This window comes from Chelonia mydas, chromosome 2 (genome assembly GCF_015237465.2).
Source record: "Chelonia mydas isolate rCheMyd1 chromosome 2, rCheMyd1.pri.v2, whole genome shotgun sequence".
Classification (NCBI taxonomy): Eukaryota; Metazoa; Chordata; order Testudines; family Cheloniidae; genus Chelonia; species Chelonia mydas.
The window spans coordinates 177,604,230-177,630,911 of NC_057850.1; the positions used below are offsets into that span (position 1 = coordinate 177,604,230).

The window sequence follows — 26,682 nt, forward strand, 5'->3', positions numbered from 1 at the left end:
GCCGGGAGTGGCGCCGCCCCGCCCCTGTAGACAGTCGTGAGTGGAGCTCGGCGCGCTTGTGCGCGCGCGCGCGGTGGGACGTATAGAGCCTCTTCAGCTGCTACAGCCGCGGCGCTGGTGTTCTACCGCCGGCGCAGCCCCGTAGTTGTCACCGCGCGCTCCCCCCGCCCATGGAACCCTGAGACCGATTTGAAAATAACCGCTGTTCCTGTGGCCTGGCGGTGTGGCTGGAGCCGTCGGCGCGGGGGCCTGGGCATCGCCGCTCTCTCTCTTGTCTCCTGCTCGGGAAGAGCAGCTCCTTGCCAGGGGCCCGGGGTGCCCCGCCCGGCAGCACCGCGCTCACCCAGGGCGGCTCCTCGCTGTGGGTTCCGGACCTCCCGCTTCCCCTGGGCTCCTGTGGGCAATAGCCTGGGCTGGAGCCGGGACCAGCGAGGTGCTCGGCTCACGGGGTGGGTGTCAGGCGGCCCCGGGCCAGTTCTTCTCCCGGCGCTGGAGACCTGCAGTGGATTGTCCTCGGTAAGGGACCCGCAGCTCGTGACCCTGCGGGTCACGAGGAGAAATGGGGAGGGGGGGGAGGAGAGAGGGACCCCGCTCCTGTGGGGGAGGCGAAGGGTTGGGAGGGACCCCGATCCTGCGGCGGAAGCGGGGTGCTAATTGAAGACCTGAGAGGAAAAAGAAGGCAAATATTCAAATACCCCCACTGCAGCCTGCAATAAATTTGAATATTTATGTATTGTAGATGTATGTGGATTTATATATGGGGTGTTGGTATAGATGTATACTGCATATATCTCATGTATATTTATTGTGTGGGGTTTCCCAAGTGCTATTCAGTTGCCCCATGCCCACTGATGGTTTCACAGGTGCGGTGGGAAGGAGGCAATGCCCTGTACAAGAGATGTGTCCTCAGTGTTGACGTGCTGGGATTAAATTACTACCACTGTTGAAATTTATTTCTCTCTCTAATAAACTGAGTAGGGAATCCTTCTATGCAGCACCTCTGAGATGAGTATTTCAGTGCACTTTACCAGCACACCCTGCAGGGTTCATGGTTTTCCAAAGTGCTGACTTTGCCCCCCTAGAGTGGGCACAAAGGGCTACTGCAGAGGTTCAGACAGGCTTCTCTGTTGTTGTTTGGGGTCTCAGCTTTCATTTGAAAAGGAGTGCTGTTTAGCTGTTATGGAAAACCTTAAAAATGTGACCACAGTGTAATCGATGCAGTAGTGTCTGCCTGTATTTGCAGAGAGCCTGGAATGAAAGGTCTGATGTATGGGTACCCCATTCATTTAAATGATGGTAGTTAGTATTGTTGACATTTCAAGTATTTCACTGATTCTCAAAGTTTGAGAGGAGAAGTATAGATCTTTTGATATCTTCAATCTAATCTGATTGAGTAATTATTTTGGGTACACCTTTAACAACACATGATTGGGTTGAAGAGGTGAATATGATTGACTTCATTTTCCTAAGGGAGCAGGGCTTAGTTTCCAGCATTTTGGGAGACTGTCTTAAATTTCTAACTCTCCTGTGAGGAGGTAAGTTAAATCACTTCCTAGCTGCTATTTTTATTTTTTACTGTCTACTGTGCCTGTAAATAAATAAAAAATTAAAATACCTTTTGAGCTAACAGTTGAAGAGCGGTGTTAACAGTATTCAGAGTAGCAGCTGTGTTAGCCTGTATCCTCAAAAAGAAAAGGAGTATTTGTGGCACCTTAGAGACTAAAAATTTATTTGAGCATAAGCTTTCGTGAGCTACAGCTCATTTCATCGGATGCATCGGTAACAGGATTGTCTCCCTAATGCGTCACTGGCTACTTGCATGATGTCAGAACTGATTAAAGATGCTATAGAAATACAAGGTATCACTTGGGGCTCGTATAATTCTTTCTTTCAGAAAGAGAGTGCAGAATTAACAGGAATTGAGAGAAGCTCACTGACAGTGCAAGGTCTGACAATGTTCTTGAGCTGGATCTGGGAGTAGTTAAGTATGAGGACTGAGGAAAGTTCTGTGAAAGGGGCATCAGGCAAAATAGTGGTGGTGTCCATTCTAGAGCAATCCGGGGAATTGCTTCAAAGGAAAGAATTCATTTTCATCATGATTCTCTCTTTAGCCAATATATAGAAGATGACATAGTGTTTTAACATGTGAATTTTGGAAAATGTGATTCAGATAGGAAACGAAGTCACTGAGTTTTGGGTATGACAAAGGTCTTAAAAATAAACAGCAAAAGCATAACTCACAATTAATGTACAACTTGTTGTCTGAACATTACTAGATACAGCCTCTTGAGAAACTTGTAATTTGATAGGACACATTGCTGAACAGGTATTTATTATAAGGAGAGCTTATGGAGGAGGAGAGAAACAAAAAGGAGGTTTGATATAGTGGTTGATACTTGTAGTAAATGTTTGTGATGTGGTGCAATGCGTTCGTAATAGTGTGTCACAATTCAAGCTCTGGTTTCTGTTGCCAAGAGCAGGAAATTTTGGGGGAAAGTAATCTAGTTGATTAATTTGAAGAGTTTTGTTTTTAGTGGTTACAAAATTACATTTAATGACTCCTAAAGAAAGGAATTCATCCCTCTGTTGTACAGTATTTACTGCAACATAGAAAATCTCTTGAAACTAGATAACAGATTTGTGTAAATGTATGTAATGGATAGTTAGTCTCTTTATAAGTTCTTTAAAAATATAGATAATCGTGCATTCAATATGATTAAAATATTTCATAGTAGTGGTGCCTAAGTAATAGAGTGATAGGCATATTTGAAATAACTTTAGTTTTCGCTCTTGTGTATTAGGCATATATTGTATAATTAATGAAATAGTAGGGAAGTGTGAGGGTGTGCTATACATGCCAAACCCAAGATCTAACATTCTCTGTGTTAAAAGAATGCTGACAAATTAAAGTTATACTATTTTAAAAATATTTGTTAATTTCTTAAGTGTCATTTTACAAAATTAACTACTTTATGCGCTTGTTAAGTACTTCAGTTACCAAATGTTGAGGCTCTTAGTGTTTGTTTCTAGTACATACTATGTTTCAGAATGTGACCCGTTTACCATGGTTTTTGTTTGTGGGGTTTTGGTTTTTGCTTTTTTAATTAATTAGAAAATAGAACATTGGTCTGTAATAGCAATATGTATCTTCAGTGAATGAATCTTTCCCTTATGAAATTTGGTGAGAAGATAGTTATTTTTAAAATGTGGGTCTGAAAAGATGGTGGTGATGTTATAATGTTGTTCACTTAGTTGTGAAATAAAAATCTGATCTCGTATTAAATCTCATTTTGCTATAATAATGTAATTCTATAGAATAATTTTATTTTTGGTTTGGTTTTATGCATTTCTTTCAGGTTTTCCTGGTGCCTATCCCAGTCTGTAGAGCCTGTCCATAATTTAATACGGAAACCTTTTGCCTTGGACTAAGTCTAGTGTTGCATTTACAGTTCCAGAGCATTTTTAGTACTTGGCAATTCTGTTCTTCTGTATCTCCAGCATGTTTACCTACTTTGGGTAGCACTGATTTTTGAAAGCCTAGCTATTTTCTTCCCCTGCATCTCCCCTCAAACTACAGATACCTCAGACAGTGCCATGGTGTGTTTTGTCTTGAGTGGCACGAACAGCTTAAGAGCTCCAGGAATAAATCTAAGAGCCTGAAGTAAAATATAAACTCTGATCTGCTGCTATGTTAGCACCTTAAGGAGTATCAGTGCCCATAAAGTGTAACTCAGCAAGCCTCTCTCAAAGTATTTGTGCTTTGTAATCACATCATCTTCTGTAAAGGATTTCACTGTGTGAAGTGAGCCTCTGCACCTTGCCTGGCATGATAGTGGCCGCCCAGGAACCAGTACTTTTAAGACATCAATTACCATACACCTCTCAGCCCAAGAATACGTCACTGCTGCTGTACCTATGCCAGCATATTCATTCCCTTGTGGAGCTGTAAGATAACTGGCACATCAGGTTTGCTAGTGCAGTTGGTGCTGTCAGCTGAGGGTGTCAGAGTACTAGCTAGTCAGTAACTACAATTTAGAATTCAGCAGACAGCACCAATAGGAGCTGGAGTTTCATGTATGGGCCATGAATATTTTTAAGCCAGTTTTCCAGGTTGATTTTTTTTTTTTTTTTTTTTTTTGTTTAATGGTAGTTTCAACCTTATTCAGCCAAAAGCTCCCTGTCTTAAACACCTTTGTAGTCTCAACACCTATTGACCAATATTGTTAAGGCATTGTAACTCTCATACCCTTATTTAGACACAAGGCACTGGGCAAGCTTTAATTGGTGTACATCAGGTTTTACTAAGGCAACAAATCTACCGCCTTGGGCATGTTGCATCTTATAATTTATTGTGTTATCCAGCACGTACCAAGTATCCGTGGGTTCATGATCATCTGTCCAAAGGCCAGCCTTGTTTCTCAGAGACGTGTATAGCACAAGGAAGCACTGGTCCATAGAACTGAGCACAGAGTCTTGTGGTAGGGAACATGATTTAGGACAAGTGGTCTCAAGACCAGTGGGAGTGATGTATTAGACCTTCTTCAGTGGGACACATTGAAAGTGAATTTCTTAGCCGTTGACTTGAACAAGAGGCTGAGCGGTCTTCCGCACTTTGTAACAAGAAAAGAAAGTATTAACAGGAGATGTTGTCTTCATCCTTTGTGGAAAGAAGCTCCGGTGGGCTTTTTACAGATACCTCTGGTAGCTAAGTCCTGGCAAAGCTCAGGCATGTCAAATGATCCTCATAGCCCAATGCTAGCCCATAAAAAATATAAATCTGTTTTGTGTTTATAGCTACTCATGCTTATATCATCATGCTGAGAATCTGGCTTTGGATCATCCCCAAAGTGTACCTCATTCCATCCCAGTGCAGGAGCCCTCTCAATAGCAGTTGGATTATTGACAGGGTTGAAATGATTAGGTATGGCATATGCAGGTGGCTTGAGTCCTGACTGCATGAAAGCTATCTAGCAGAAGGACATGTGGCTTCAAGTAGCGGGAAAAGTTGCAGTGTGGTGCAAACAGCCCTCAGGGACCTCTTTCTGTTCCCCATTCTAAAGTTGCCTGAATCCATCTCTTCTTTTTGTCTTTTGCAAGGCATAATAGCCACCATTGCCGTTTGGAACATGAACTGCTAGCACTGAGCACAAGACCAGAGTGCATGGACGCCAGCTTCTACCTCTCACAATTTCTCTAACAGCAGATACTGTGCTGTTTTCATTATTTCCATGTATTATTTGAAATTGGGATTTCCCCCCACCCCCCAGGGCTCTAACCATGTGACAAATCACAATTCCAAATTCCAACCATGTTCCATTAAAATCAAGGAAACTAGTCAGAGTAAGGTACTACTCTGAGTGAAGATATCACATCTGTTTCTTTTGGGATTGCTGGATGAATGGCACTTTAGACATGGAAAACCCTGGTCCACCACAGATCAGTTATGACTCTCTGCTCCTACCCTGTCTTTTAATTATTTAAATTGTATTAATCCCGTTTAGATTGTAAACTCCACAGAACAGTTACTTGTCTGACAGGCCTTCAGAGGCCGCCATGAAAACGTATAGCACTCTACAAGTAAAATATAATACTAGTAAAATGCACAGTATTGAAGCTCCACCACTTAAATACAAGAATTAAATGTGAATCTGATTAATTTAATGGTTTAGTTCTTTGTCACAGAACAAGAGCCATTGTTGGTTTATTTAAAAAGATATCTCTATGCTTGACATTCTTCCTCCCCCTCTCAAGCCAAACTCACTGTTAGCATATGTGGCTTGGACCTAACTAAAGTCAATAATTACACAGTTTACACCAGTGGTGAATTTGGCCCTATTACCTGTCATAGTAACAGAATAGGATTTTTCCTTTTAATTTCCAAGTTATCCCCTTTTCCCTGCAACAGTGGCAATAGCATGTCTTATCTCGAGGAGGATGGCTGTGTACATAAACCAGAGTTGCGCTCTAATAAGCAACTTTGTATCTATATAGCATTTCCCATCTCCATTAGGGAAATACTGCAAATTGTTAACTGTGGGGTTACCTCCCCTGAGGGTAGCAACTTTGAGAATCCTAGTGTAGATCAGCCACCAATTGACATCGCATTTTAAGCAGCAAAAGATTTAACCCAGCCCAGAGAACATCTAGTCTTGAAATGCAGGTAGCTGCCTACACAAGGTTTCCCAGCATTGTTGTCACTGGTGGAGCTGGATTAGTATAAGCAGTGGTGAGAAATCTTTGTAAGATTTCCATGGTGTAGATAAGGCCAGAGAGTCAGTGTCAGAGTTGGGAACAGAACTCCACCAGTCCTGGCTCCCACACCTGTGCTTAAACTGTATTCAACAAGGTTGATAAAAATTGTTTTTGTTTTTTTGATAAAAGAAAAAAAATTAAAAAAAATTATTTTGTTTTACTTACTTTTACTTTTTAAAAACTGTTTAAAATGACATCTGAATTTAATACAAAATGTTATGGACAAACTTTTTTTATACTCTCAAAACATTTAAATAAAAATAAATATGCTGAAACCATGAGCCTCCTTCAAAAACTTTGAGTTAAAGGTTACTTTTCTATATAAATTTTCCCCGATTCTTTCTTTAACTTTTGAGGTTAAGCCTTATAAATATGGCACAATAGGTCAGCATAAGTAATTTAAGAGGTTCTCATTTTCAAAGAGTAGGAACTTAAGCTCCAGTCACTTTCACTTAAGCATATTTGACAATGTTCCTAGGCTGACCTGAAATAATCAGTTTAATTCACTTTTAGTAAACAGATGGGTTAACTGTATCATTGTTATAAATAGGAAACACATTTTGATCAGAGAAATTTGTATCCAAAACATTTAACATTTTGTTTAATTCCAGTTAAATCCTAATGCAGCTTGACACAAATGAGCAAAAAGTCAGTTTTCTAGTAATGGGACAATGTATCATTCATCATTTTCTAACATACTAAAAGTGTACAGCTAATAAGAATCTGAAAATATTAAGCTATACAATTTCTTAAATAAACATATCATTATAGTGTACCTCCTAGGTAGCAAAAAGATTTACCAACTCTAGTGTAAAGGCTCTATTCATGTTTTAATGACTGTATCAACCAATAAGAATGCACCTTTCTTTAGAAAATAACTGAAGTACAAATGGAAAAGTTGATAAAAATTTATTTAAATCAAGGCTTTCCACTTGGTGATTTAAATTGCTTGATTTAAATCTATCCACCCTGTCTTGCTTAATTTGCTTGTCGCTCTGTTTGTTGTCACACTAGTTTAGAACATCCCACACACTATTTGTTCTGCAAGAGTGGAAAGCTGGTGCAAATGGTATCTGCAGAGAGAGAAAAATTACTTGCCTTGTAATTCTGCTTCTTTAAAGATATCACAGGAGTCTTACTCACCTTCCTCCCATCATAGTATAGACATCTTCTTATGAGATAATGTGCTTTTACTTTTGTGTGTAATACAACCAGGGTGGATTTGATTTAAATCAAATTGATTTAAATCACTAGTCAGGAAGACTCGATTTAATCATGGATTTTTACATAAAAGTGCATTCTTTTTGGTTGTTATAACCTTAATACATAAAATTCACAACTCAGAGATAGATGTAGGTTTCATTTTTTAGAAGGTACACACTATACATTTTTTAAGTGATTTATTTTGAAAACTTTTCAGATTAGTTTTACAGCTATATCAGAAAATGAATGATTGTTTGGTTATTTCATTTACCAAAGATAATTGAAGCAGATATTTATGAAGTCCAATTCAACAGGTTAATCATTAATATTTGGAGGATTTTCTTGGCATGCTGTATTAGGAGGAGAACATCACCAGATCATCTTCAACGCAACTTCCTCGTGAGAAGGAACATTTCTCATGATGTTTCATTCGGGTAACCAGGCCTTGCATTTCTTTGGGTATGTCTACGCTACAAAATTAGGTCGATTTTAGAGAAGTCGATTTTTAGAAATCGATTTTATACAGTCAATTGCGTATGTCCCCATTTAGCACATTAAGTCGGCGGAGTGCGTCATCACTACCATGGCTAGCATCGACTTACAGAGCAGTGCACTTTGGGTAGCTATCCCACAGTTCTCACAGTCTCCGCTGCCCATTGGAATTCTGGGTTAAGCGCCCAATGCCTGATGGGGCAAAAACATTGTTGTGGGTGGTTTCAGGTACGTGTCGTCAATCACCCTTCCCTCCGTGAAAGCAATGGCAGACAATCGTTTCACACCTCTTTTCCTGGATTACCCATGCAGACGCCATACCATGGCAATCATGGAGCCCGCTCAGCTCACCGTCACCGTTGCTGTTGTGCGCAATGTAAACACCTCGCTCATTATCCTGGATTATATGCAGAGCCGGGCTAAGAGACGCCAGCACGAGGAGGATTTTGATGAGGACATGGACACAGATGTTCCTGAAAGCACGGGCTGTGGCAATTGGGACATCGTGGCGGCAGTGGGGCTGGTTGATACAGTGGAACGCCGATTCTGGGCCAGGCAAACAAACACAGACTGGTGGGACTGCATAGTGTTGCAGGTATGGGATGATTCACAGTGGCTGCAAAACTTTCGCATGCGTAAGGTCACTTTCCTGGAACTCTGTGAGTTGCTTTCCCCCGCCCTGAAATGCAGGAATACCAAGATGAGAGCAGCCCTGACAGTTGAGAAGTGAGTGGCAATAGCGCTGTGGAAGCTTGCAATGCCTGACTGCTACCGGTCAGTCGGGAATCAATTTGGAGTGGGCAGGTCTACTGTGGGGGTTGCTATGATCCAAGTAGCCAATGCAATCATTGACGTTCTGTTATCAAGGGTAGTGACTCTGGGAAATGTGCAGGTCGTACTGGATGGCTTTGCTGCAATGGGGTTCCCTAACTGTGGTGGGGCAATAGACAGAACTCATATTCCCATCTTGGCACCGGACCACCTTGCCAACCAGTACATAAATTGCAAGGGGTACTTCACAATGATGCTGCAAGCACTGGTGGATCACAAGGGACGTTTCACTGACATCAACATGGGATGGCCGGGAAAGGTGCATGACGCTCGCATATTTAGGAACTCCGGACTGTTCGAGCAGCTGCAAGAAGGGACTTACTTCCCAGACCAGAAAATTAACCTTGAGGATGTTGAAATGCCAATAGTTATCCTTAGGGACGCAGCCTACCCCTTGATCTCATGGCTCATGAAGCCGTACACAGGCAGCCTGGACAATAGTAAGAAGCAGTTCAACTATAGTCTGAGCAAGTGCAGAATGGTGGTAGAATGTGCCTTTTGGATGTTTAAAAGCTCGTTGGCGCTGTTTGCTGACTAGGTCAGACCTCAGCGCAACCAACATTCCCATTGTTATTGCTGCTTGCTGTGTGCTTCATAATATCTGAGAGTAAGGGGGAGACGTTTATGGCGGGGTGGAAAGTTGAGGCAAATTGCCTGGCGTCCGATTTTGAGCAGCCAAACACCAGGGCGATTAGAAGAGCACAGCTAGGCGTGCTGCGCATCAGAGAAGCTTTGAAAACCAGTTTCATGACTGGCCAGGCTACGGTGTGACAGTTGTGTGTGTCTCCTTGATGCAGACCTGCCTCTTTTGTTGATTTTAATTCCCTGTAAGCCAACCACCCTTCCCCCTTTGAAATAAAGTAACTATTGTTTTGAAACCATGCATTCTTTCTGTATTAATTTAAAAAAAAAAAAAAAAAAAAGAGAGAGAGAGATAACGGACAAGGTAGCCCGGGTGGGGTGGGGGAGGAGGGAAGAACAAGGTCACATTGCTTATTGTTGCCACACTAAAAATCAAACTGTTTTTGAATGACAGCCTTCTGTTGCTTGGGCCATCCTCTGGAGTGGAGTGGCTGGGTGCCCGGAGCCTTCCTCCCCCAACCGCCGCGTTCTTGGGCATCTGGGTGAGGCGGATATGGAACTTGGGGAGGAGGGCATGCGGTTATACAGTGGATGCAGCGGGGGGCTGTGCTCTTGTTGGCTTTCCTGCAGTTCCAACAGACGTTTGCTCCCCCAATGGACGCTTCATCATGTCCATTTGCTCCCCTGTTAGCCTCAGGATTGCATCCTACCTCCACTCTTTGCACTCAGTTAATTCTTTCCTGGTCTCTGACACTGAGTGCCTCCATGCATTAAGCTGTGCCCTGTCAGTGCAGGACGACTGCATGAGTTCGGCAAACAGTCATTGTGAGTGCATTTTTTTCGCTTTCTAATCTGCGATAACCTCAGGGACGGAGATGATAGGGGGAGCGTAGAAACATTTGCACCTGGGGGAGATAAAAAGGGAGAGTAAAATTTTAAGATGATACATTTCTGAGAACAAAAGGGAGACTTTTTCGCAGTGAATCAAGCAATTCACAGCAGACAGCACATGTGCTTTAGGTACAAGGTCGCATTTTGCCTTTTTATATTGAGCGCCTGGCAGTATGGTGACACATCACACACACACACACATGGGTGGACAACAAAATTTAGTTTTCAGGCAGCCATGGTAAGCCTTTTGGTACACAGGATTGGCTTCTTACGCCTTCATAACATGTGGGAATGTTTTCAAACTGCAGCACCCTCCTTTCCCAGAGCAAGCAATGGATTGGGTTTCACATTTAAAAGGAGGGGCTGTGGTTTTCGGGTGGATGTACAGCACAGACCACCCCCCCCCCCACCCTGCTGCATGGCTGTTCTCTGGGATGATCTCTTCTCTCCTCCCCCGGCTGCCTGGCTGTTCTCCGGGATGATCCCTTCACGCCTCCCCACGGCCGCATGGCTATTCTCTGGGATGATCCTGTTTAGCCAAGTGCTAACAGCCCAGCATGATTGGGGTCCTCTTACTGTTCCCTTACGAAAATTCTCCTATTTCAACCAGGTGACGATGAATGATATCACTATACTGAGGCTAACACAGAAAGATATAGACCGAATTTTGCTTGAATGTGACCAAAACTCAGGACCATTTGCTTCCATGCTTTGTGCTGTAATGATTCCAGAATACTTGCTACTGGCTTGGCGTGGTAAAGTGTCATACAGTGGAGGACAAAATAAGGCAGCCCTCCCCAGAAACCCTCTGCAAAGGCTTTGAGTACCTCCAGGAGAGCTTCATGGAGATTTCCCTGGTGGATTCCTGCTCCATCCCCAGACATGTGAACAGACTTTTCCAGTAGCTGTACTGCCGTGAATGCATCCCAATTCTTCAGGGCAAATCGAACAGTAAACACTATTGCTTTTAAACCCTGTACTGTAGTTACAAATGTGCACTCACCAGAGGTGGCTTCTCCGGCTTCAGGGTCGGGGATCCCGCCTTGGGAAGAGTATTGGCTCCAGGGTGATGAAAAGGTCCTGGCTGCCGGGGAGAATGGATTCACCGCTTGTCTGCTGCGCGTTCTCCTCCTCCTCTTCCTCATCCACAAAATCCTCCTCCCTGTTGCGTGAGAATCCCCCCTTGCAGGTGTCCACAGTGGTGGGATACTGGTAGGGTCCCCCCCTAGAATGCCATGCAGCTGATCATAGAAGCAGCATGTATGGGGCTCTGACCCGGAGCGACCTTTTGCCTCCTTTTGTCTTTTGGTAGGCTTGCCTGAGCTCCTTAACTTTCATGCGGCACTGCTGTGTGTCCCTGTTGCAGCCTCTGTCCAACATGCCCTGTGAGATTTTGGCATATTTATTTGCATTTCTTCTTTTTGATCGGAGTTCAGCCTGCATAAATGTTTCTCCCCATACAGCAATCAGATCCAGTGTCTCCCTTTCAGTCCATGCTGGAGCTCGTTTGTGATTCTGGGGGGACTGCATGGTCACTTGTGCTGCTGAGTTTGCCAAGCTGACCAAACAGGAAATGAAATTCAAAAGTTCCTGGGGCTTTTCCTGTGTACCTGGCTAGTGCATCGGAGTTCAAAGCGCTGTCCAGGGCGGTCACAATGGATAGCTCCTGGAGGCCAATACCGTCGATTTCGTCTGCACTACCCCAAATTCGACCCAGGAAGGTCGATTTTAGCACTACTCCCTTCATAGGGGAAGAGTACAGAAGTCGATTTTAAGAGCACTTTAGGTCGACGGAACAGGGTTGGTTGTGTGGACGCAGTCCTTGTTAAATCGACCTAACACAGCTAAATTTGACCTAACCCTTTAGTGTAGACCAGGATTTTGATGCTCAGTTTGCATTTTGCACGCATTCCTGTCTTACCCACAGGTAGAGGAACTTCATTAAAACATTCCCAAACTGGGTCTCTTTTACGACCTGCTGCCATTTTAGGTTTTCCCTTCTAATTCTACACTCAAAAAGACCTCAAGACTTCTGGAATATGCTGCTCAAACAGTTTCACTTTTGTTTCTACTGCCTGTCCCTCCCTTGTCACATTTATCTCCAGACTTCTTCTCCTTGTCCAGATCTATTCCACCCCCAACAATCTTCTATTCATTGAACTTTTTGCAACTTTGCACTTTTAAGAGAGGTAAGGGATTGACTCTGTGTACACAAATTTGCAGAGGGACAATCGGGTTGAGGTCTGTTGTTTCTCACCTCTCTATTTATTTTTAAAACCTTTTTTTTGTTGTTAACAAGCATTTCTCTCTGGGGACACACATCCACAGTTTGAGAACTGCAAAACTAAGTATCTCTGATGGTATCTTCTAGACTGAGCAGAGTCCCATTGGGTAGATAGAAAGATTAACCTAAATAATCTATATAGAAGCCCCTGGAATCCCATAAGATTGGGTCCCTAATTCATGAACCATTGGAACTCATTTAAAAAACTTTTCTTAAACTTTACATGAATATATTGTCTTATATTATAGAATTAGAATTTATACTCCCTATTCCATGATGATATCTTTGAGCTATAATAGTTTTAATTAAGAACATCTTTAGATAGGTGTTTTCCTCAAAAAACATTTTAACGAAAAAATCCAACTTAAATAAATCAGATTTTTTTTTTTAAATCATTGATTTTTATCCACCGTGAAGCTAATGGTGAGGTCATACACAGCTAAAGGTGAGGTCGTACACAGAGGAGCAAAGAATGTAGGTCACACTTATAGGATCCGGAGACTATGTATTTGAAAGTAGTGACTCCGAAAGAAATTTTATGGATCATGGTGGATAATCAACTGAACATGAGCTCCCTGTGTGGTGGGTGGCTAAGAGAGCAAATGTGATCCTTGGATTTATAAGTGATTTATGATTTATTCCAAGCTCTGCGATACAACCGCATTTGCTCCAACCCCTCAGACAGAGACAAACACCTACAAGAGCTCTATCAAGCATTCTTACAACTACAATACCCACCTGCGGAAGTGAAGAAACAGATTGATAGAGCCAGAAGAGTTCCCAGAAGTCACCTACTACAGGACAGGCCTAACAAAGAAAATAACAGAATGCCACTAGCCGTCACCTTCAGCCCCCAACTAAAACCCCTCCAATGCATTATTAAGGATCTACAACCTATCCTGAAGGATGACCCAACACTCTCACAAATCTTGGGAGACAGGCCAGTCCTTGCCTACAGACAGCCCCCCAACCTGAAGCAAATACTCACCAGCAACCACATACCACACAACAGAACCACTAACCCAGGAACCTATCCTTGCAACAAAGCCCGTTGCCAACTGTGCCCACATATCTATTCAGGGGACACCATCACAGGGCCTAATAACATCAGCCACACTATCAGAGGCTCGTTCACCTGCACATCCACCAATGTGATATATGCCATCATGTGCCAGCAATGCCCCTCTGCCATGTACATTGGTCAAACTGGATAGTCTCTACGTAAAAGAATAAATGGACACAAATCAGATGTCAAGAATTATAACATTCATAAACCAGTCGGAGAACACTTCAATCTCTCTGGTCACGCAATCACAGACATGAGGGTCGCTATCTTAAAGCAAAAAAACTTCAAATCCAGACTCCAGCGAGAAACTGTTGAATTGGAATTCATTTGCAAATTTGGATACAATTAACTTAGGCTTGAATAGAGACTGGGAGTGGCTAAGTCATTATGCAAGGTAACCTATTTCCCCTTGTTTTTTCCTCCCCCCCCCGACGTTCTTGTTAAACCCTGGATTTATGCTGGAAATGGCCCACCTTGATTATCATACACATTGTAAGGAGAGTGGTCACTTTAGATAAGCTATTACCAGCAGGAGAGTGGGGTGGGAGGAGGTATTTTTTCATGCTTTGTGTGTATATAAAAAGATCTTCTACACTTTCCACAGTATGCATCTGATGAAGTGAGCTGTAGCTCACGAAAGCTTATGCTCAAATAAATTGGTTAGTCTCTAAGGTGCCACAAGTACTCCTTTTCTTTTTGCGAATACAGACTAACATGGCTGTTACTCTGAAACCTAAGTGAGGGGAGTATCACAGAAGTAGGGAGATGCTCTTACCACTAAATATGGCATTGGTGAGACCACTGCTGCAATACTGTGCACATCTCTGGTGCTGACACTTTAAAAATGATGTTGACAATTGGAAAGAGTTCAGAAAAGACCTACAAGAACAATTTGAGTTCTGGAAAACCTGTGCTGCAGTAATAGACTAAAGAATGTCAGTCTGTTCAGTTGAACCAAGAGAAAGGGGACTTGATCATAGTCTAAGTACATGGAGGGAAGATTTCTGATGATAGAGGACTCTTCAGTTTAGTAGACAAAGGCATAACAAGATTCTGTGGCAGGAAGATGAAGCTAGATAATATTCAGATGAGGAATAAGGCCTACATTTCTAATAGTGAGGGTAATTAACTATTGAAACCACTTAGGGATGTGGTGGGTTCTCTTTGGAGTTTTTAAATCAAGACTGAATGTCAAAAAGGCATGCTTTAGTGCAGCCAAAAGTTATAGGCCTAAAGCAGGAATAACCTGGTGAAATTCTGTCATTGCTGTTATACAGGAGATGATCATAGTGGTTCCCTCTGGTCCTAAAATGTATGAATCTATGTATATAATTTTATTTCTTGTTTATCCACAGAGGTGCTTGGTTATACAGACTCTCTCTCAATACATTTAAAACTAACATGTCAATGTAGGTTACATATGAACATGTCTTTCTCAAAAAAAAAAATAAAATAAAATAAAATCAATACCACAGCCAAACATAGACAGGTGAAAGCATCATCAGGCTGTACAGATCATGCACACCCTGTGGTTCAAATGTTCTACTTACTGTTGTGTGGAGAGGTTAGCAGTTCAAACACTTCAACTGCTAGGTGTGCGCTGGAAGCCTCATACCATAGCACAGCTCTGCTCTCCAAGAATGGATAGATCGACTTCTTTAAGATACAAATTACTTTTTAGTATCTGCTGCTTGGGACTTGAGTTCCATATTGTTAGTGGTTGTTATTGTCCCAAAGCAAAAGCTGTACTCATGGCAGGGGTGGGAAAACTACGGCCTGCGGGCTGCATCTGGCCCTCAAGCTCCAGCTGGGGAGCAGGAGCGGGGTCTTGCCTTGCTCCACTCCGCGTGTGCAGCAGCTCTGCTTGGCTCCCGGAAGCTGGTGCAGCCGGGGGCTCTGCATGCTGCCCCCACCCCAAGCATCGGCTCTGTAGCTCCCATTGGCTGGGAACCATGGCCAATGGGAGCTGTGGGGGCGCTGCCTGCAGACGGAGCAGTGCACAGAGCAGCGTGGCCCCGCCTCCATGTGGGAGCCGGAGGAGGGATGGGCCACTGTTTCCAGGAGCCACTTCTGGTAAGCGCCACCTGGATCTTGCACCCCTGAGCCCTCTCTGCATCCCAATCCCCTGCCCCAGCCCTGATCGCCCTCCAAACCCTTTGATCTTAGCCCGGAGCACCCTCCTGCACCCCAAACCCTCATCCCCTGTACGCCCCAATCCTCTGTCCCAGCCCAGAGCCCCCTCCTGCACCCTGAACTCCTCCATCCCAGCCCCACCCCACAGTCTGCACTCCCAGCTGGAGCCCTCATCCCTACCACCACCCTCTGTGTGCCCCAATCTCCTGCCACAGCCGGCCCTCCATACTGAGATGTGGCCCTCAGACCAAAAAGTTTGCCCACTCATGTCATATGGTATCTTGACAATCCAGTGCTATATAGTGGGTTTTCTGTTGATCTTTTAGCACTCACGTTTGGATGAGACATTAAATAAAAATCACTCTGTTCAGATGGCATTTAAAGACCCTGTTACACTCTTTGAAAAGAGGTCAGGCAAGTGATGGTTTGTCTGTTTATAGAATGCTCTCACTGTCTAAATGCCTTGCATGTATGTGGTACCAACTCTGTAGGCATAGATCCAGGCATCAGAACGGGTGGCACCATGGGAGGTGATTAGTTGTGTGGCCTAAAATATAATGTTTGTAACCTGAGGGAACACTATGAAGAGAACTTTTGCAGTATAGTCTTGAATCTGAAGATCATAGTATGTGGGACTGAGAATAAGGTTCTTCCCGAGGGAAGTGGGGGGGGGGAAAGGTGTTTTTAGGTTGTGTATACATGTAGATGTATCAGGAGAGAATGTAAAGGAATAGAAAAAGAAATGAACAAAGTGATAACCTGAATTAGTTGTGGGGCAAAGTTGATATTTGTGTTCCCCTTTTACATGCCAAGCTAGTTATCTTGAGGGGGCACTTGATGATAGACTTTCTGTTACTGGAATAGGAAAATGCCACGGTGTCTTGGCAAACTCTCTTAGTAAATTATGTTCTAATGTTAAAGGCTTTGTGTGTTAGTTACTGAATGGTGCTACCGCCTCTATCTGTATAATCACTGTGCTACTAGTATCTATTTTGTACGGTTGTTTTGAGAAACCTTGAGTGTGAATGTTGCTATTGTAGCACCAAAAGTTCTGTTGTTGTGCTATGCCCCGCAAGGTTTTATGAAAGCATTGAAGAATTAAAATGTCTGTATGGGAGAGTATTAACATTTAATAGATAGAGATTTTTCTTTCTGTTTTTGTTAAAACTGCAGAAGCATTTCAGGGCACGGAATAAATGAGGCAGAAAAGTAAAGCATGTTAGGCCATTACAGATAAGGGTTCTGTTGGTTGAGAGGAGCAGCTTGCTGTATTTGCTTTTCTGGCACTTTCAATCTTTATTTTGACAGATTGACCCCACCCAGGTCACCCTATTTAAAATCTGAATATATGAGGTTTGAAGGTGGAATGCAGCTTTGCCAGTCTGCATAATAATGCTTATAATAAATGCTGTATATATAAAATAGACATTCAGGTGTTCTGAATTCTAGATGCATCAGATCTAAATGCTAAAGGAAAACTTCATTACATCTTTAATATAATTTCAGTAAATCTGAATAACAGGAATTGTTTTAAAACAAGATTAATATTCTGTGCCAAGTTCTTTAGCGGGTCACTTTCAGAAGTGGTGTGCCGAGTCTTCATTTATTCACTCTAATTTAAGGTTTTTGCGTGCCAGTAATACATTTTAATCGTTTTAGAAGGTCTCTTTCTATAAGTCTTTAATATATAACTAAACTATTGTATGTAAAGTAAATAAGGTTTTTAAAATGTTTAAGAAGCTTCATTTAAAATTAAATTAAAATGCAGAGCCCCCTGACCGGTGGCCAAGACCCGGGCAGTGAGTGTCACTGAAAATCAGTTCGCATGCCGCCTTTGGCACATGTGCCATAGGTTGCCTACCCCGGTGTATACTATAGGATACTATTTATGCTGTGTACAGTACCATACAATAAAAAGTAAGTTCCTTATCTAATCCTGCAACTCACAGAAGAAAAGCAACTAAGAAATGTAACGCTCCACCCTCTTGAACAAAGTTCATGTTGTGTTATATTTCCCTATTACAATGATTTTATGATAGCTTTAACATTTAACTTAAGGTCATCTTAGCAGTTCCAATAAGAACCATTTACTAAAGGGAACTTACAGTTAAACATTTTGTGAGCCGTTACTTGGCATATACAATTTTATCCTGCTCCAGAGCAAACTTTTTGACCAAAAAATCTTAAGTTTAAGTATATCATAAGTAGTAGGTCTTTGAGCTTTCCTCCCTTTAATCCCCCCCCAACCCCGTCCCTCTGGCTGCTTGAAACAAAGCAGTGTTCTCTTTCTCTTAGACATCATGGCTACTGTGGTGATGTATTTTCTCATCTGGCCTTCTGGCTGCAAGGGTATATGTATGTCTACTAGCCTACTTCTAGCCTGTTGTGAAGGGGGCAGTTTTTTCTACTTTAGCCCCTAACCCTTTTTCACCTCCATTTTGGGAGGAGTCCCACCTCAGCAAATAGCTTCAGTATTTGGATCTACTGTTGCTTGTGACTCTTACAAGCAGCAGTAGAATGAAATGAATGTTTGTGAGAGCTTAAAAACTACCTAGGGGGTTCTGAATAGTAGTAGTGAAAAGTGACAAGATACTGACAATGACAAGTTGCTGCTTGGCAAAACTCTGTGCATCAGCAAAGGTATTGGAGCTTCCTGCAGACTTAAGAATTCTATTGAATGCAAATAGAATGTAGTGTCTATGGCAGGGGTCGGCAACCTTTCAGAAGTGGTGTGCTGAGTCTTCATTTATTCACTCTAATTTAAGGTTTCGCGTGCCAATAATACACTAACATTTTTAGAAGATCTCTTTCTATAAGTCTTTAACATATAACTAAACTATTGTTGTATGTAAAGTAAATAAGGTTTTTAAAATGTTTAAGAAGCTTCATTTAAAATTAAATTAAAATGCAGAGCCCCCCGGACCGGTGGCCAGGACCCAGGCAGTGTGAGTGCCACTGAAAATCAGCTCGCGTGCCACCTTTGGCACACGTGCTATAGGTTGCCTACCCCTGGTCTATGGCCGTAAGGGCAAGACATTTTTCTAAAATGAAAGCTGAGATTCTGAAATTCCCCTGTTTCTCTCCTCCCTCAGAAAAAATGCCAGAGAAATCTTACCATGTAAGTAGACTTCTTAAGTGCTTAGTGTGTTACATATAAAGAAAAAAAAAACCTGATTATATTTATGCATTTTATTTCAGATCTGAAAGTTGAGTTTTGACCAGTTCATTCTTGCAAAAGAAATCCAGAAACTAGAGAATAAAAATGGGGACTCCTGGATCGGGGAGGAAAAGAACTCCAGTAAAAGACAGATTCTCTGCAGAAGATGAAGCCTTGAGTCACATTGCCAGAGAGGTCTGTAAATATTAAATTATCTAACATATAAAGAACAAATGAAAATTGTTTAACCCAGAATGCAGCCATAAAAATTAAAACTGTTTAATGCATAGTTCTTAAGGTGGCAACAATAACTAGTTGCAGTATTTGACAATTGTTATAAAAATTGAAGTATTTAAATACGTAGTAGCTTAAATCAAACTAAGCTAAAATATATTATTGTAACATTTTAAAGTGTATTGTTGCTGTTACTCATTTATTCTAAAGTAATTGGTTACTTTTCTAAAGAAATGGCTTAGTCCAAATTTTTTTTGAAAATCTATATTTATCTCTGCTGTGATTTATACCATGCTTTGGGTTGTTTATGTTGCATTCTAGTGGATATTACACATGAAATTCTGTGAAATTCATGAAATTTCAGGGGAAGTTCATAATTTTCAAAAAATTATTCAGGAATATAGGTTGGGTTTAAAATTTTCTGGAGCACAATTGTTAGCTCAAAAGTACCTTAATTTGTAGGTGACTGGCAGGTGAATATTTGCCAGAGGCGAGCAACTGGAAGTTGGTAGGAGTCTTAAGAAGAAGTTGATGCAGGGAGGAAATTGGTCCTACTAAGCGTCAGGTATTGGAGATAGATAAACAGGAGACTAGGATTTACTGACTGGGAATGGTTCTAGTATGAAAAGAACTGGGATTTACTGGAAGGCAAGGACCCATAGTACAGAAGGGAATAGAGAAAGATTGAGCCAAGTTCTGCACTTAGTTGCACCCATGCAATCCTGTTGACTTTAGTGGGTTTGCAAAGGCAATCTGAGGGCAGAATTTGATCATCTTTATACTGTGAAACCATAATAAACAGAGAACATCTATATTTAATCACATTTCATAAGATAAAATAGTTACATAATCACATCTTTGGCAATATAGCAGCAGTTCCTCACTATCAAATATTGAGCCATGAAAGAGCTGAAGTAAAATAATGCTCCTAGACTAGTAGAGTAGTGACTGAGCATAATAGGGGGAGCTCACAGTGATGCCTATATTTAGGTTGTCCAACACTTTCCACTACAAAAGTTTCTGGGGACCTTGTTAAGAAAAGTTCTGATGCCTTCATTGTTTACAGCAGGCCTTTGAAATTTGGCAGAGATAAAGCTTTGGGATCAGAAAAATGCCTTTTCTTGGCCTCATGAAATTCCACTCAGGTTTGAGAGAGACTTTTTAAAATTGCCGTTTCCCCTTTGTCACTTGTTGTCAGCAAAATGTTGTCATCATGTTAAAATAACTGAACATGAGCATTCATCAAAGCAGCAGAAAGAAACTGACTAGGAATACCAGGAGAAGGCAACCTTTCTGGGAGGAGAGGTAAAAAAAGCTGAGCCTGGCTGGCTCCTTGGACCTAGTGCAGAGCCCTGGCTAGCCGTTACCCCTTCTCTGGGGGCATCATGTCGGGAAGGATTCCACACACACACGCACCCCCAAACACATCTTTGAGATCAGGGGCTTCTCTTTTGAATGATTGTTCATATAAACATTCCACTAATGGTGTGCAAGTGCTTGAGTTTGCAGTCTTTTGGCCAGCAGTTTCCATGTGGTGCGTGTGCTACCTGAGATTCATAGAGTCATAGAAATGTAGGACTTGAAAGGATTACGTCCAGTTCCCTTTGCTGAAACAGGACCAGGTAAACCTAGACCATGGTTGACAGGTGTTTGTCCAACCTGTTCTTAAAAACGTCCAATGATGTGGACTCTGCCACCCCTCTTGGAAGCCTGTTCCAGAGCTTAACTACCCTTAAGAAGCTTTTCCTAATATATAACCTAAATATCCCATGCTGCAGATTAAGCTCATAACTTCTTGTTCTACCTTCAGTGGATATGAGGAGCAAGGGATTCCCATCCTCTTTATAACAGCCCTTAACATGTTTAAAGACTGTTGTCAGGTCCCCCCTCAGTCGTCTTTTCTCAAGACTAAATGTGCCCAGGTTTTGTTTTTTGTTCTTTTGCAACTCCTCCCAGCTTGGTGTCCTCTGCAGATATTATAAGCACACACTCCACTGCATTGTCCAAGTCATTTATGAAAATATTGACTAGTACCAAACCCAAAACTAACCCGTGTGGGACCCCATTGCTTACACCTTCCCAGTTTGACAGTATATCATTGATAATTACTGTTTTGAGTATGGTCTTTCATCCAGCTGAGCACTCACCATATGAATTTTATCTAGATTGCGTTTCCCTAGTTTGCTTAGGAGAATTTCATGTGGAACTGTACTAAAATCAAGATATACTTAATCTTCTTTAGGTGCTTAAATAAGAGCTGACTACTTTTAGAGATCTGGCCACAAATGTGAAAAACTGGTCCCACTTTGGAAACAACTAAAGAAGATCTTCCTTTCTCTTAAGCTGTTCTGTTTTGGAGATGAGGTTCTGCACTCTCTCCCCACTGTCAACTTGAAGTTGTGAGCACGCTTGGTGTATGGCAGATTAACTGCCAAGTTCTATGGGGCCCTGAATTTGACAGAATATTAATTCAGATATTTTGGATTGTGCTGGAGCTTCCACTCTTACAGTCCAGTTTCTGTCTTGTGGATGCTGTACTGAAGACATCATTCTGTTTTTGTGACATTACGGTCTGTGGTCATGAAAATGGTTTACATGTACCTGCCAATATCAGTGTCTATAAGCAGGGGCATTTAGAAAGAAGACTAAGTGCACACCTTTTCAATTCAGTTGAAAAACATTAGGCTTGCAGGGATATAAGTCGACTGCTTCCCCTATTCACTCAGCAAGTAACAGTCAAAGAAAGAAATTAGGTTGATTTGGCATGATATGTTTTTGAATCCACGCTGAATGTTCCCTATAACTCTGTATTTGTTTACAAGATGTTTAATAATTTATGCCAACGTCTTTCCAAGTATCGAAGTTAGGTGGACTGGTCTGTAATTCCTTGGGTCCTTCTTTGTTCCTCTTTTTAAAGATATGTTTGCCCTTCTCCAGTCCTCTGAGACCTCACCTGTCCTCTATGCTTTCTCAAAAATAATTGCTGACAGTTGAAGTTGCTTCAGCTAATTCCTTAAGTGTCCTAGCATGCATTTCATCAAGCCCTGTTGTCTTGAATATGTCCAAATAATCTAAATATTCTTTAACATATTTTTCCTCTTTTGGCTTGTGTTCCTTCTCTCTTGTTAATATTAATTGAGTATCTGGTCACTATTAAGCTTTTGATTGAAAACTGAAGCAAAATAGGCATTAAACACCTCAACCTTCTTGATGTCATCAGTAAGGCTAAGATTTTATCACAGATTTTTTTTTTTTTTTAGTAAAAGTCACGGACAGGTCATGGGCAATAAAGAAAATTCACGGAAGCCTGTGCCTGTCCCTGACTATTACTAAAAGTATCCATGACAAAATGAGGCGCTTCAGGGTCTCCACACAGCCCCTGGCAGCTGCAGGGGCCCCAGCTCAGAGCTCCTGGGGGCTCGGAGCTGTGGGGTCCCCCTGTGGCTCGCAGCTCCAGGGGCTCCCATTGCTCGCAGCAGCTGGGAGATCCGGGGGCGGGGGGGGGGCCCCCTGGTGGATTCCATTACTTGAGTGATCTCCATGACAAAATCGTAGCCTTAGTCATCAGTTGTTATAAGTAGGGCTGTCAATCACAGTTAACGCCTGTTGGGGTTGGGGTGAAGGCTCCATCCAGGGGTGCAGGTTCTGGGGTGGAGCCAGGGAAGAGGAGTTTCGGGTGCAGGAGGAGGCTTCGGGTTGGGGGGAGCTGAGGGTTGGGGTGCGGGGAGGGAGGCATCAGTGGTGGGGAGACTAGCTCCGTTGAAAGGGGTGGTGGTACACGAAGCCCCAGCAGGGGGAAGAGGCGCGAAGCCCCAGCTAGCAGCTCAGCTGGAGAGAAGCCCCAGCCTATATTTTAAAATATAGGAAACATCCTAAATATTTAAATAAATGGTATTTTATTATTGTTTAACACTGTGATTAAAACTTTAATCAGGATTAATTTTTTTAATCACTTGACTGCCCAAATTATTAACTCTTTCCCTGTTAAGTAGAGGGCCTATGCTTTCCTTTGTCTTTTTCTTGCTCCTAATGTATTTAAAAAACCTCCTCTTATTGCCTTTTCTTTCTCTTGCTAAGGGTAACACATTTTGTTCCTTAGCCTTTCTGATTTTGTCCATACATTCTTGTGCTATTCTTTTATACTCTTCGTTAGCGCTTTGTTCGTGTTTATACTTTTTTAGAACTCCTTTTTGATTTTCAGGTCATTAAGAGCTCCTGTTGGAGCCATATTAACCACTTCCTATTCTTCCTGTCTTTCCTTTGCGTCGGAATAGTTTGCAGTTGTGTCTCTAATATTCTTGCCATGAGAAACTGCCAGCTCACCTGAACTCCTTTTTCCCTTAGATTTTTCTTTCCATGGGACCCTATCTACCAGTTCTTTGTGTCTGTCAGTCTGCTTGTTTGAAGTCCATTATCCTCATTCTGCTGCTCTTACTCCTTCCTTTTCTTAGAATCATGGACATCTATCATTTCATGGTCACTTTCACGCAAATTGCCTTCTACCTTCAGATTTGTTACCAATTCCTCCTTGTTGGTCACAATCGAGTCTGAAATGGCAGTCCCCTTGGTTACTTCCTCCACTTTCTGAAACAAAAAGTTGTCCCCAATACAGTCCAAGAACTTTTTGGAAAATTTGTGTTTTGTTGTTGTTACCAGATGTTGTGTTTTGAATATTTCTGTTTGTCTTAGAAATGCTGCCGCCTCCTCCACCTTCCTTGTTCTGTGCTCTGGAGTAGATCCCAACCATGCCATTATTTTTATATATATATATATATATATAATATCATATTTTTACCCCTTTTATTTTTACCCAGAGACTTTCAGCTGGTCTGTCTCTCACTTCCTTCTGGACCTCCAAACAAGTGTGTATATTCTTGATCTAAAATACAACACCACGTCACTTTTTATCCTGCCTGTCCTTCCTGAACAAGCCATACCCTTCTATGCCAGTAAGTCATAGAACTTATCCCACCAAGTCTCTGTGGTGCCAATTAAATTACGATTTATTTTACAGACGAATGTTCCAGTTCTTGTTTATTCCCCATACTCCTTGCATTTGTGTATAGACATCTAAGATGTTAAGCAGTTCCCCCACTGATTTCTTTTTATTGCTCCTTTGACTGTATTGTAATTTTCAGTGTCACCCCAAACATCTATCCCTCTGTTAAGACCACTTTTTTATGCTTATCTGTGGACTTTTTTCACCTTCCCCCTTTGGTGTGCGAAGATGCTCTTCCCCTTCTTGGTCAGGTGGATCCCATCTTATTTCCAGCAAACCTCTTTTTTCCGGAACAGCAGCCAGTAGTTGAGGAAGCAGAACCCTGCTTTCACACCAGCTGTGCATTCATCTCCAGGATGCATGTAGCCCTTCCTGCCTCATGTCAAGGGCATAAAAGGGCAAAGCGCACCAACCACCACTCAGTTCCTTTCACTACCTCCTAATTCTTCCAGGTTCCCCAGATTCAAATACTGTTTCTTTTTTGGGAGTGCCATGCTTTTAAAATGATGGGCAACTAAATGCCTGCCCTGCTTATGGGAGTTGTAAATCCTGGAAAATTTGCTATCTGCAGGACTCAGATGAAGGCTCGACTACAGATGTATCTCACAGGCAAGTCCATGAAGCTGGCATCAGTGCCTAGATCTCAGGACACCACTGTCCATGACCTCCCAGTGCTGAAGTGATCAAGTGCTAGCTCGTGGACTCACAGGGCTTTATCTTCAGCTCTGGCTTCTAGAGTGGCCAAACACAATAAAAGATAATAGAGAGAGTACAGGCCAAGAGGACTTCTAGCGGTCGATCCTCTTTTTGAAAATCTTCTCAAAAAGAATTTCTTCTTTGTACCGCTCTACTTTCAAGACTTTGCAGTCCCATGTGGTTCCTGCCAATGCTGAATCTTGCTGTGCTGCCATGGCTTTAGGTCAGAGATAGCAGTCAAATGAGTTATCCAAAGTGGCACCGCTGAAAACTGTAATTGAACAACTTAACTCCGTTAACCTCCAGCTCTTTAACATTGGCATCAACAAAGGCCTTTTCCAACACCGCAGACAGCCGTAGTAATCTCTAGATCTTCACCGTGATGTCATGGCACAGTCTCTGTTGTTGTTCCCTTGTGCCATACAGCACTGACAGTCCTCATAGTGCTGTACGAACCAGAATCTCCCTTGCTGTCCACATCTGTATTGCTAGTGGCACCAGGACACACTCTGTCTATAGTGAAGAGTATCGCTTGGATGTTACCAACAATACCCACATATATGGCACCACCTATGGAGTTGGTATGCACCTTTTTCATTGTCCTCTTGGATGGCTTCACATGATGGCTAGGGAATCGAACATTCCCATACGTATTCTCCCAGAAGGTCATCTCCACCTTCCTCAGCCTCTCTTAGAAAATCTAGGAATTTCTCTCAAGACAGATACTGGAATGCTCACTAGACAGGACATGGAGCCGTGGTTTCTGACACCATGGCCACCAGGCTCTGACCCTTTAATGCCCATACTGAGGTGCCTTGGACTACTCAGGGAAGATAGAACTACCCAGACAGGACTTGTTACTCTAAGGCTTGTCCTTCTACACCCATGGTGATGTCAGGTTGCACCTGAGCCTCTACCTGCTCAGACTTTCTCTGGCATGTCCTCCCATTTAGGTGATGTCACAGTTCCTCTGGTTAATCTGTTTGGGCCCACTATAATTTCCTAAACCACTAGTGATGCTGTGGTTCACCTAAATACATCTTGAACAATTTTAGGTGATTTCAGGACCTCCAGAAGACCGTCTCTAACTCCTTACAAATCCCAATGGAGGAGGTCTAGGAATCTATCCATAAACTAATCAATAGCTTATAGTCTGTTTCTTCAGGGAAGATGGTCCTTATCATGAACAAGGCCATTATGGACCTTACACGAGTGATCTTGCCTATAGTGCTTCCCACATCCTGCAAAGTGGAGGAAAAGTATCAAGTTCCATCTTCAGGGGCTGAGTTCTCTTATATGCAGCCAGTATCATCATCATCAACAGTGGCAGATGCTAATCAAAAGTTGTCAGGACAAAAACACTCCAAAACACAGGGAACCTAACAGATTTGATTTATTGACCGTAAGTCATACTTCTCTGCTAGCTTGCAGTTATATGGTGTTAATTACAAGGTCATGATGGCCAGGTATGATTTCCTTAATTATGAAAAGTTCACATCTTTGTCAACAAGGGCTGCCTCATACAAAGGAGGAGTGTGCCACTCTGGATAACAAGGGTTAACTAGTCACCGAAACCAGCTTCCCGGCCTCACTGGAGTAACTGATGCTATATCTCATTCAGTAACTACATCAGTAGTTATATAACAGGTCTTATGGCTGCAAGGATCATTGGACTTTTCTCAGGAGGTGCAGTCTACAGTGTACGCCTTTTTGAGGGACTGGAGTTATTCGGCTCTAAAACAGATGGAGCCCTTCACCCTCTGAAGGATCTGAGTGCAACACTTAGATCTCCTGGGGTCTACAGACTAGCCCATAAAAGGAAACACATCAGTCAGCAGTCATGTGCCCCACAAAGGCCACAT

General features: G+C 42.4%; 1 protein-coding gene across 10 annotated transcripts in view; it reads left to right on the forward strand.

The window, feature by feature from the left end:
• The first annotated feature begins 1 nt into the window (after nucleotide 1).
• The window catches only part of LRRFIP2 (LRR binding FLII interacting protein 2), a 153,660-nt gene continuing 126,979 nt past the window's right edge, over nucleotides 2-26,682 (forward strand). For 2 of the 10 annotated variants that reach the window (XM_043540667.1, XM_043540668.1), the window contains exons 1-2: nucleotides 10-516; nucleotides 18,933-19,086. In XM_043540667.1, the coding sequence (XP_043396602.1) occupies nucleotides 18,997-19,086 (90 nt within the window). In that variant the 5' untranslated portion in view covers nucleotides 10-516; nucleotides 18,933-18,996. Of the gene's footprint in view, nucleotides 517-18,932; nucleotides 19,087-26,682 lie in introns of all 10 variants that reach the window. The other 8 variants (XM_037890115.2, XM_037890116.2, XM_043540669.1 and 5 more) reach the window with 6 other exon arrangements.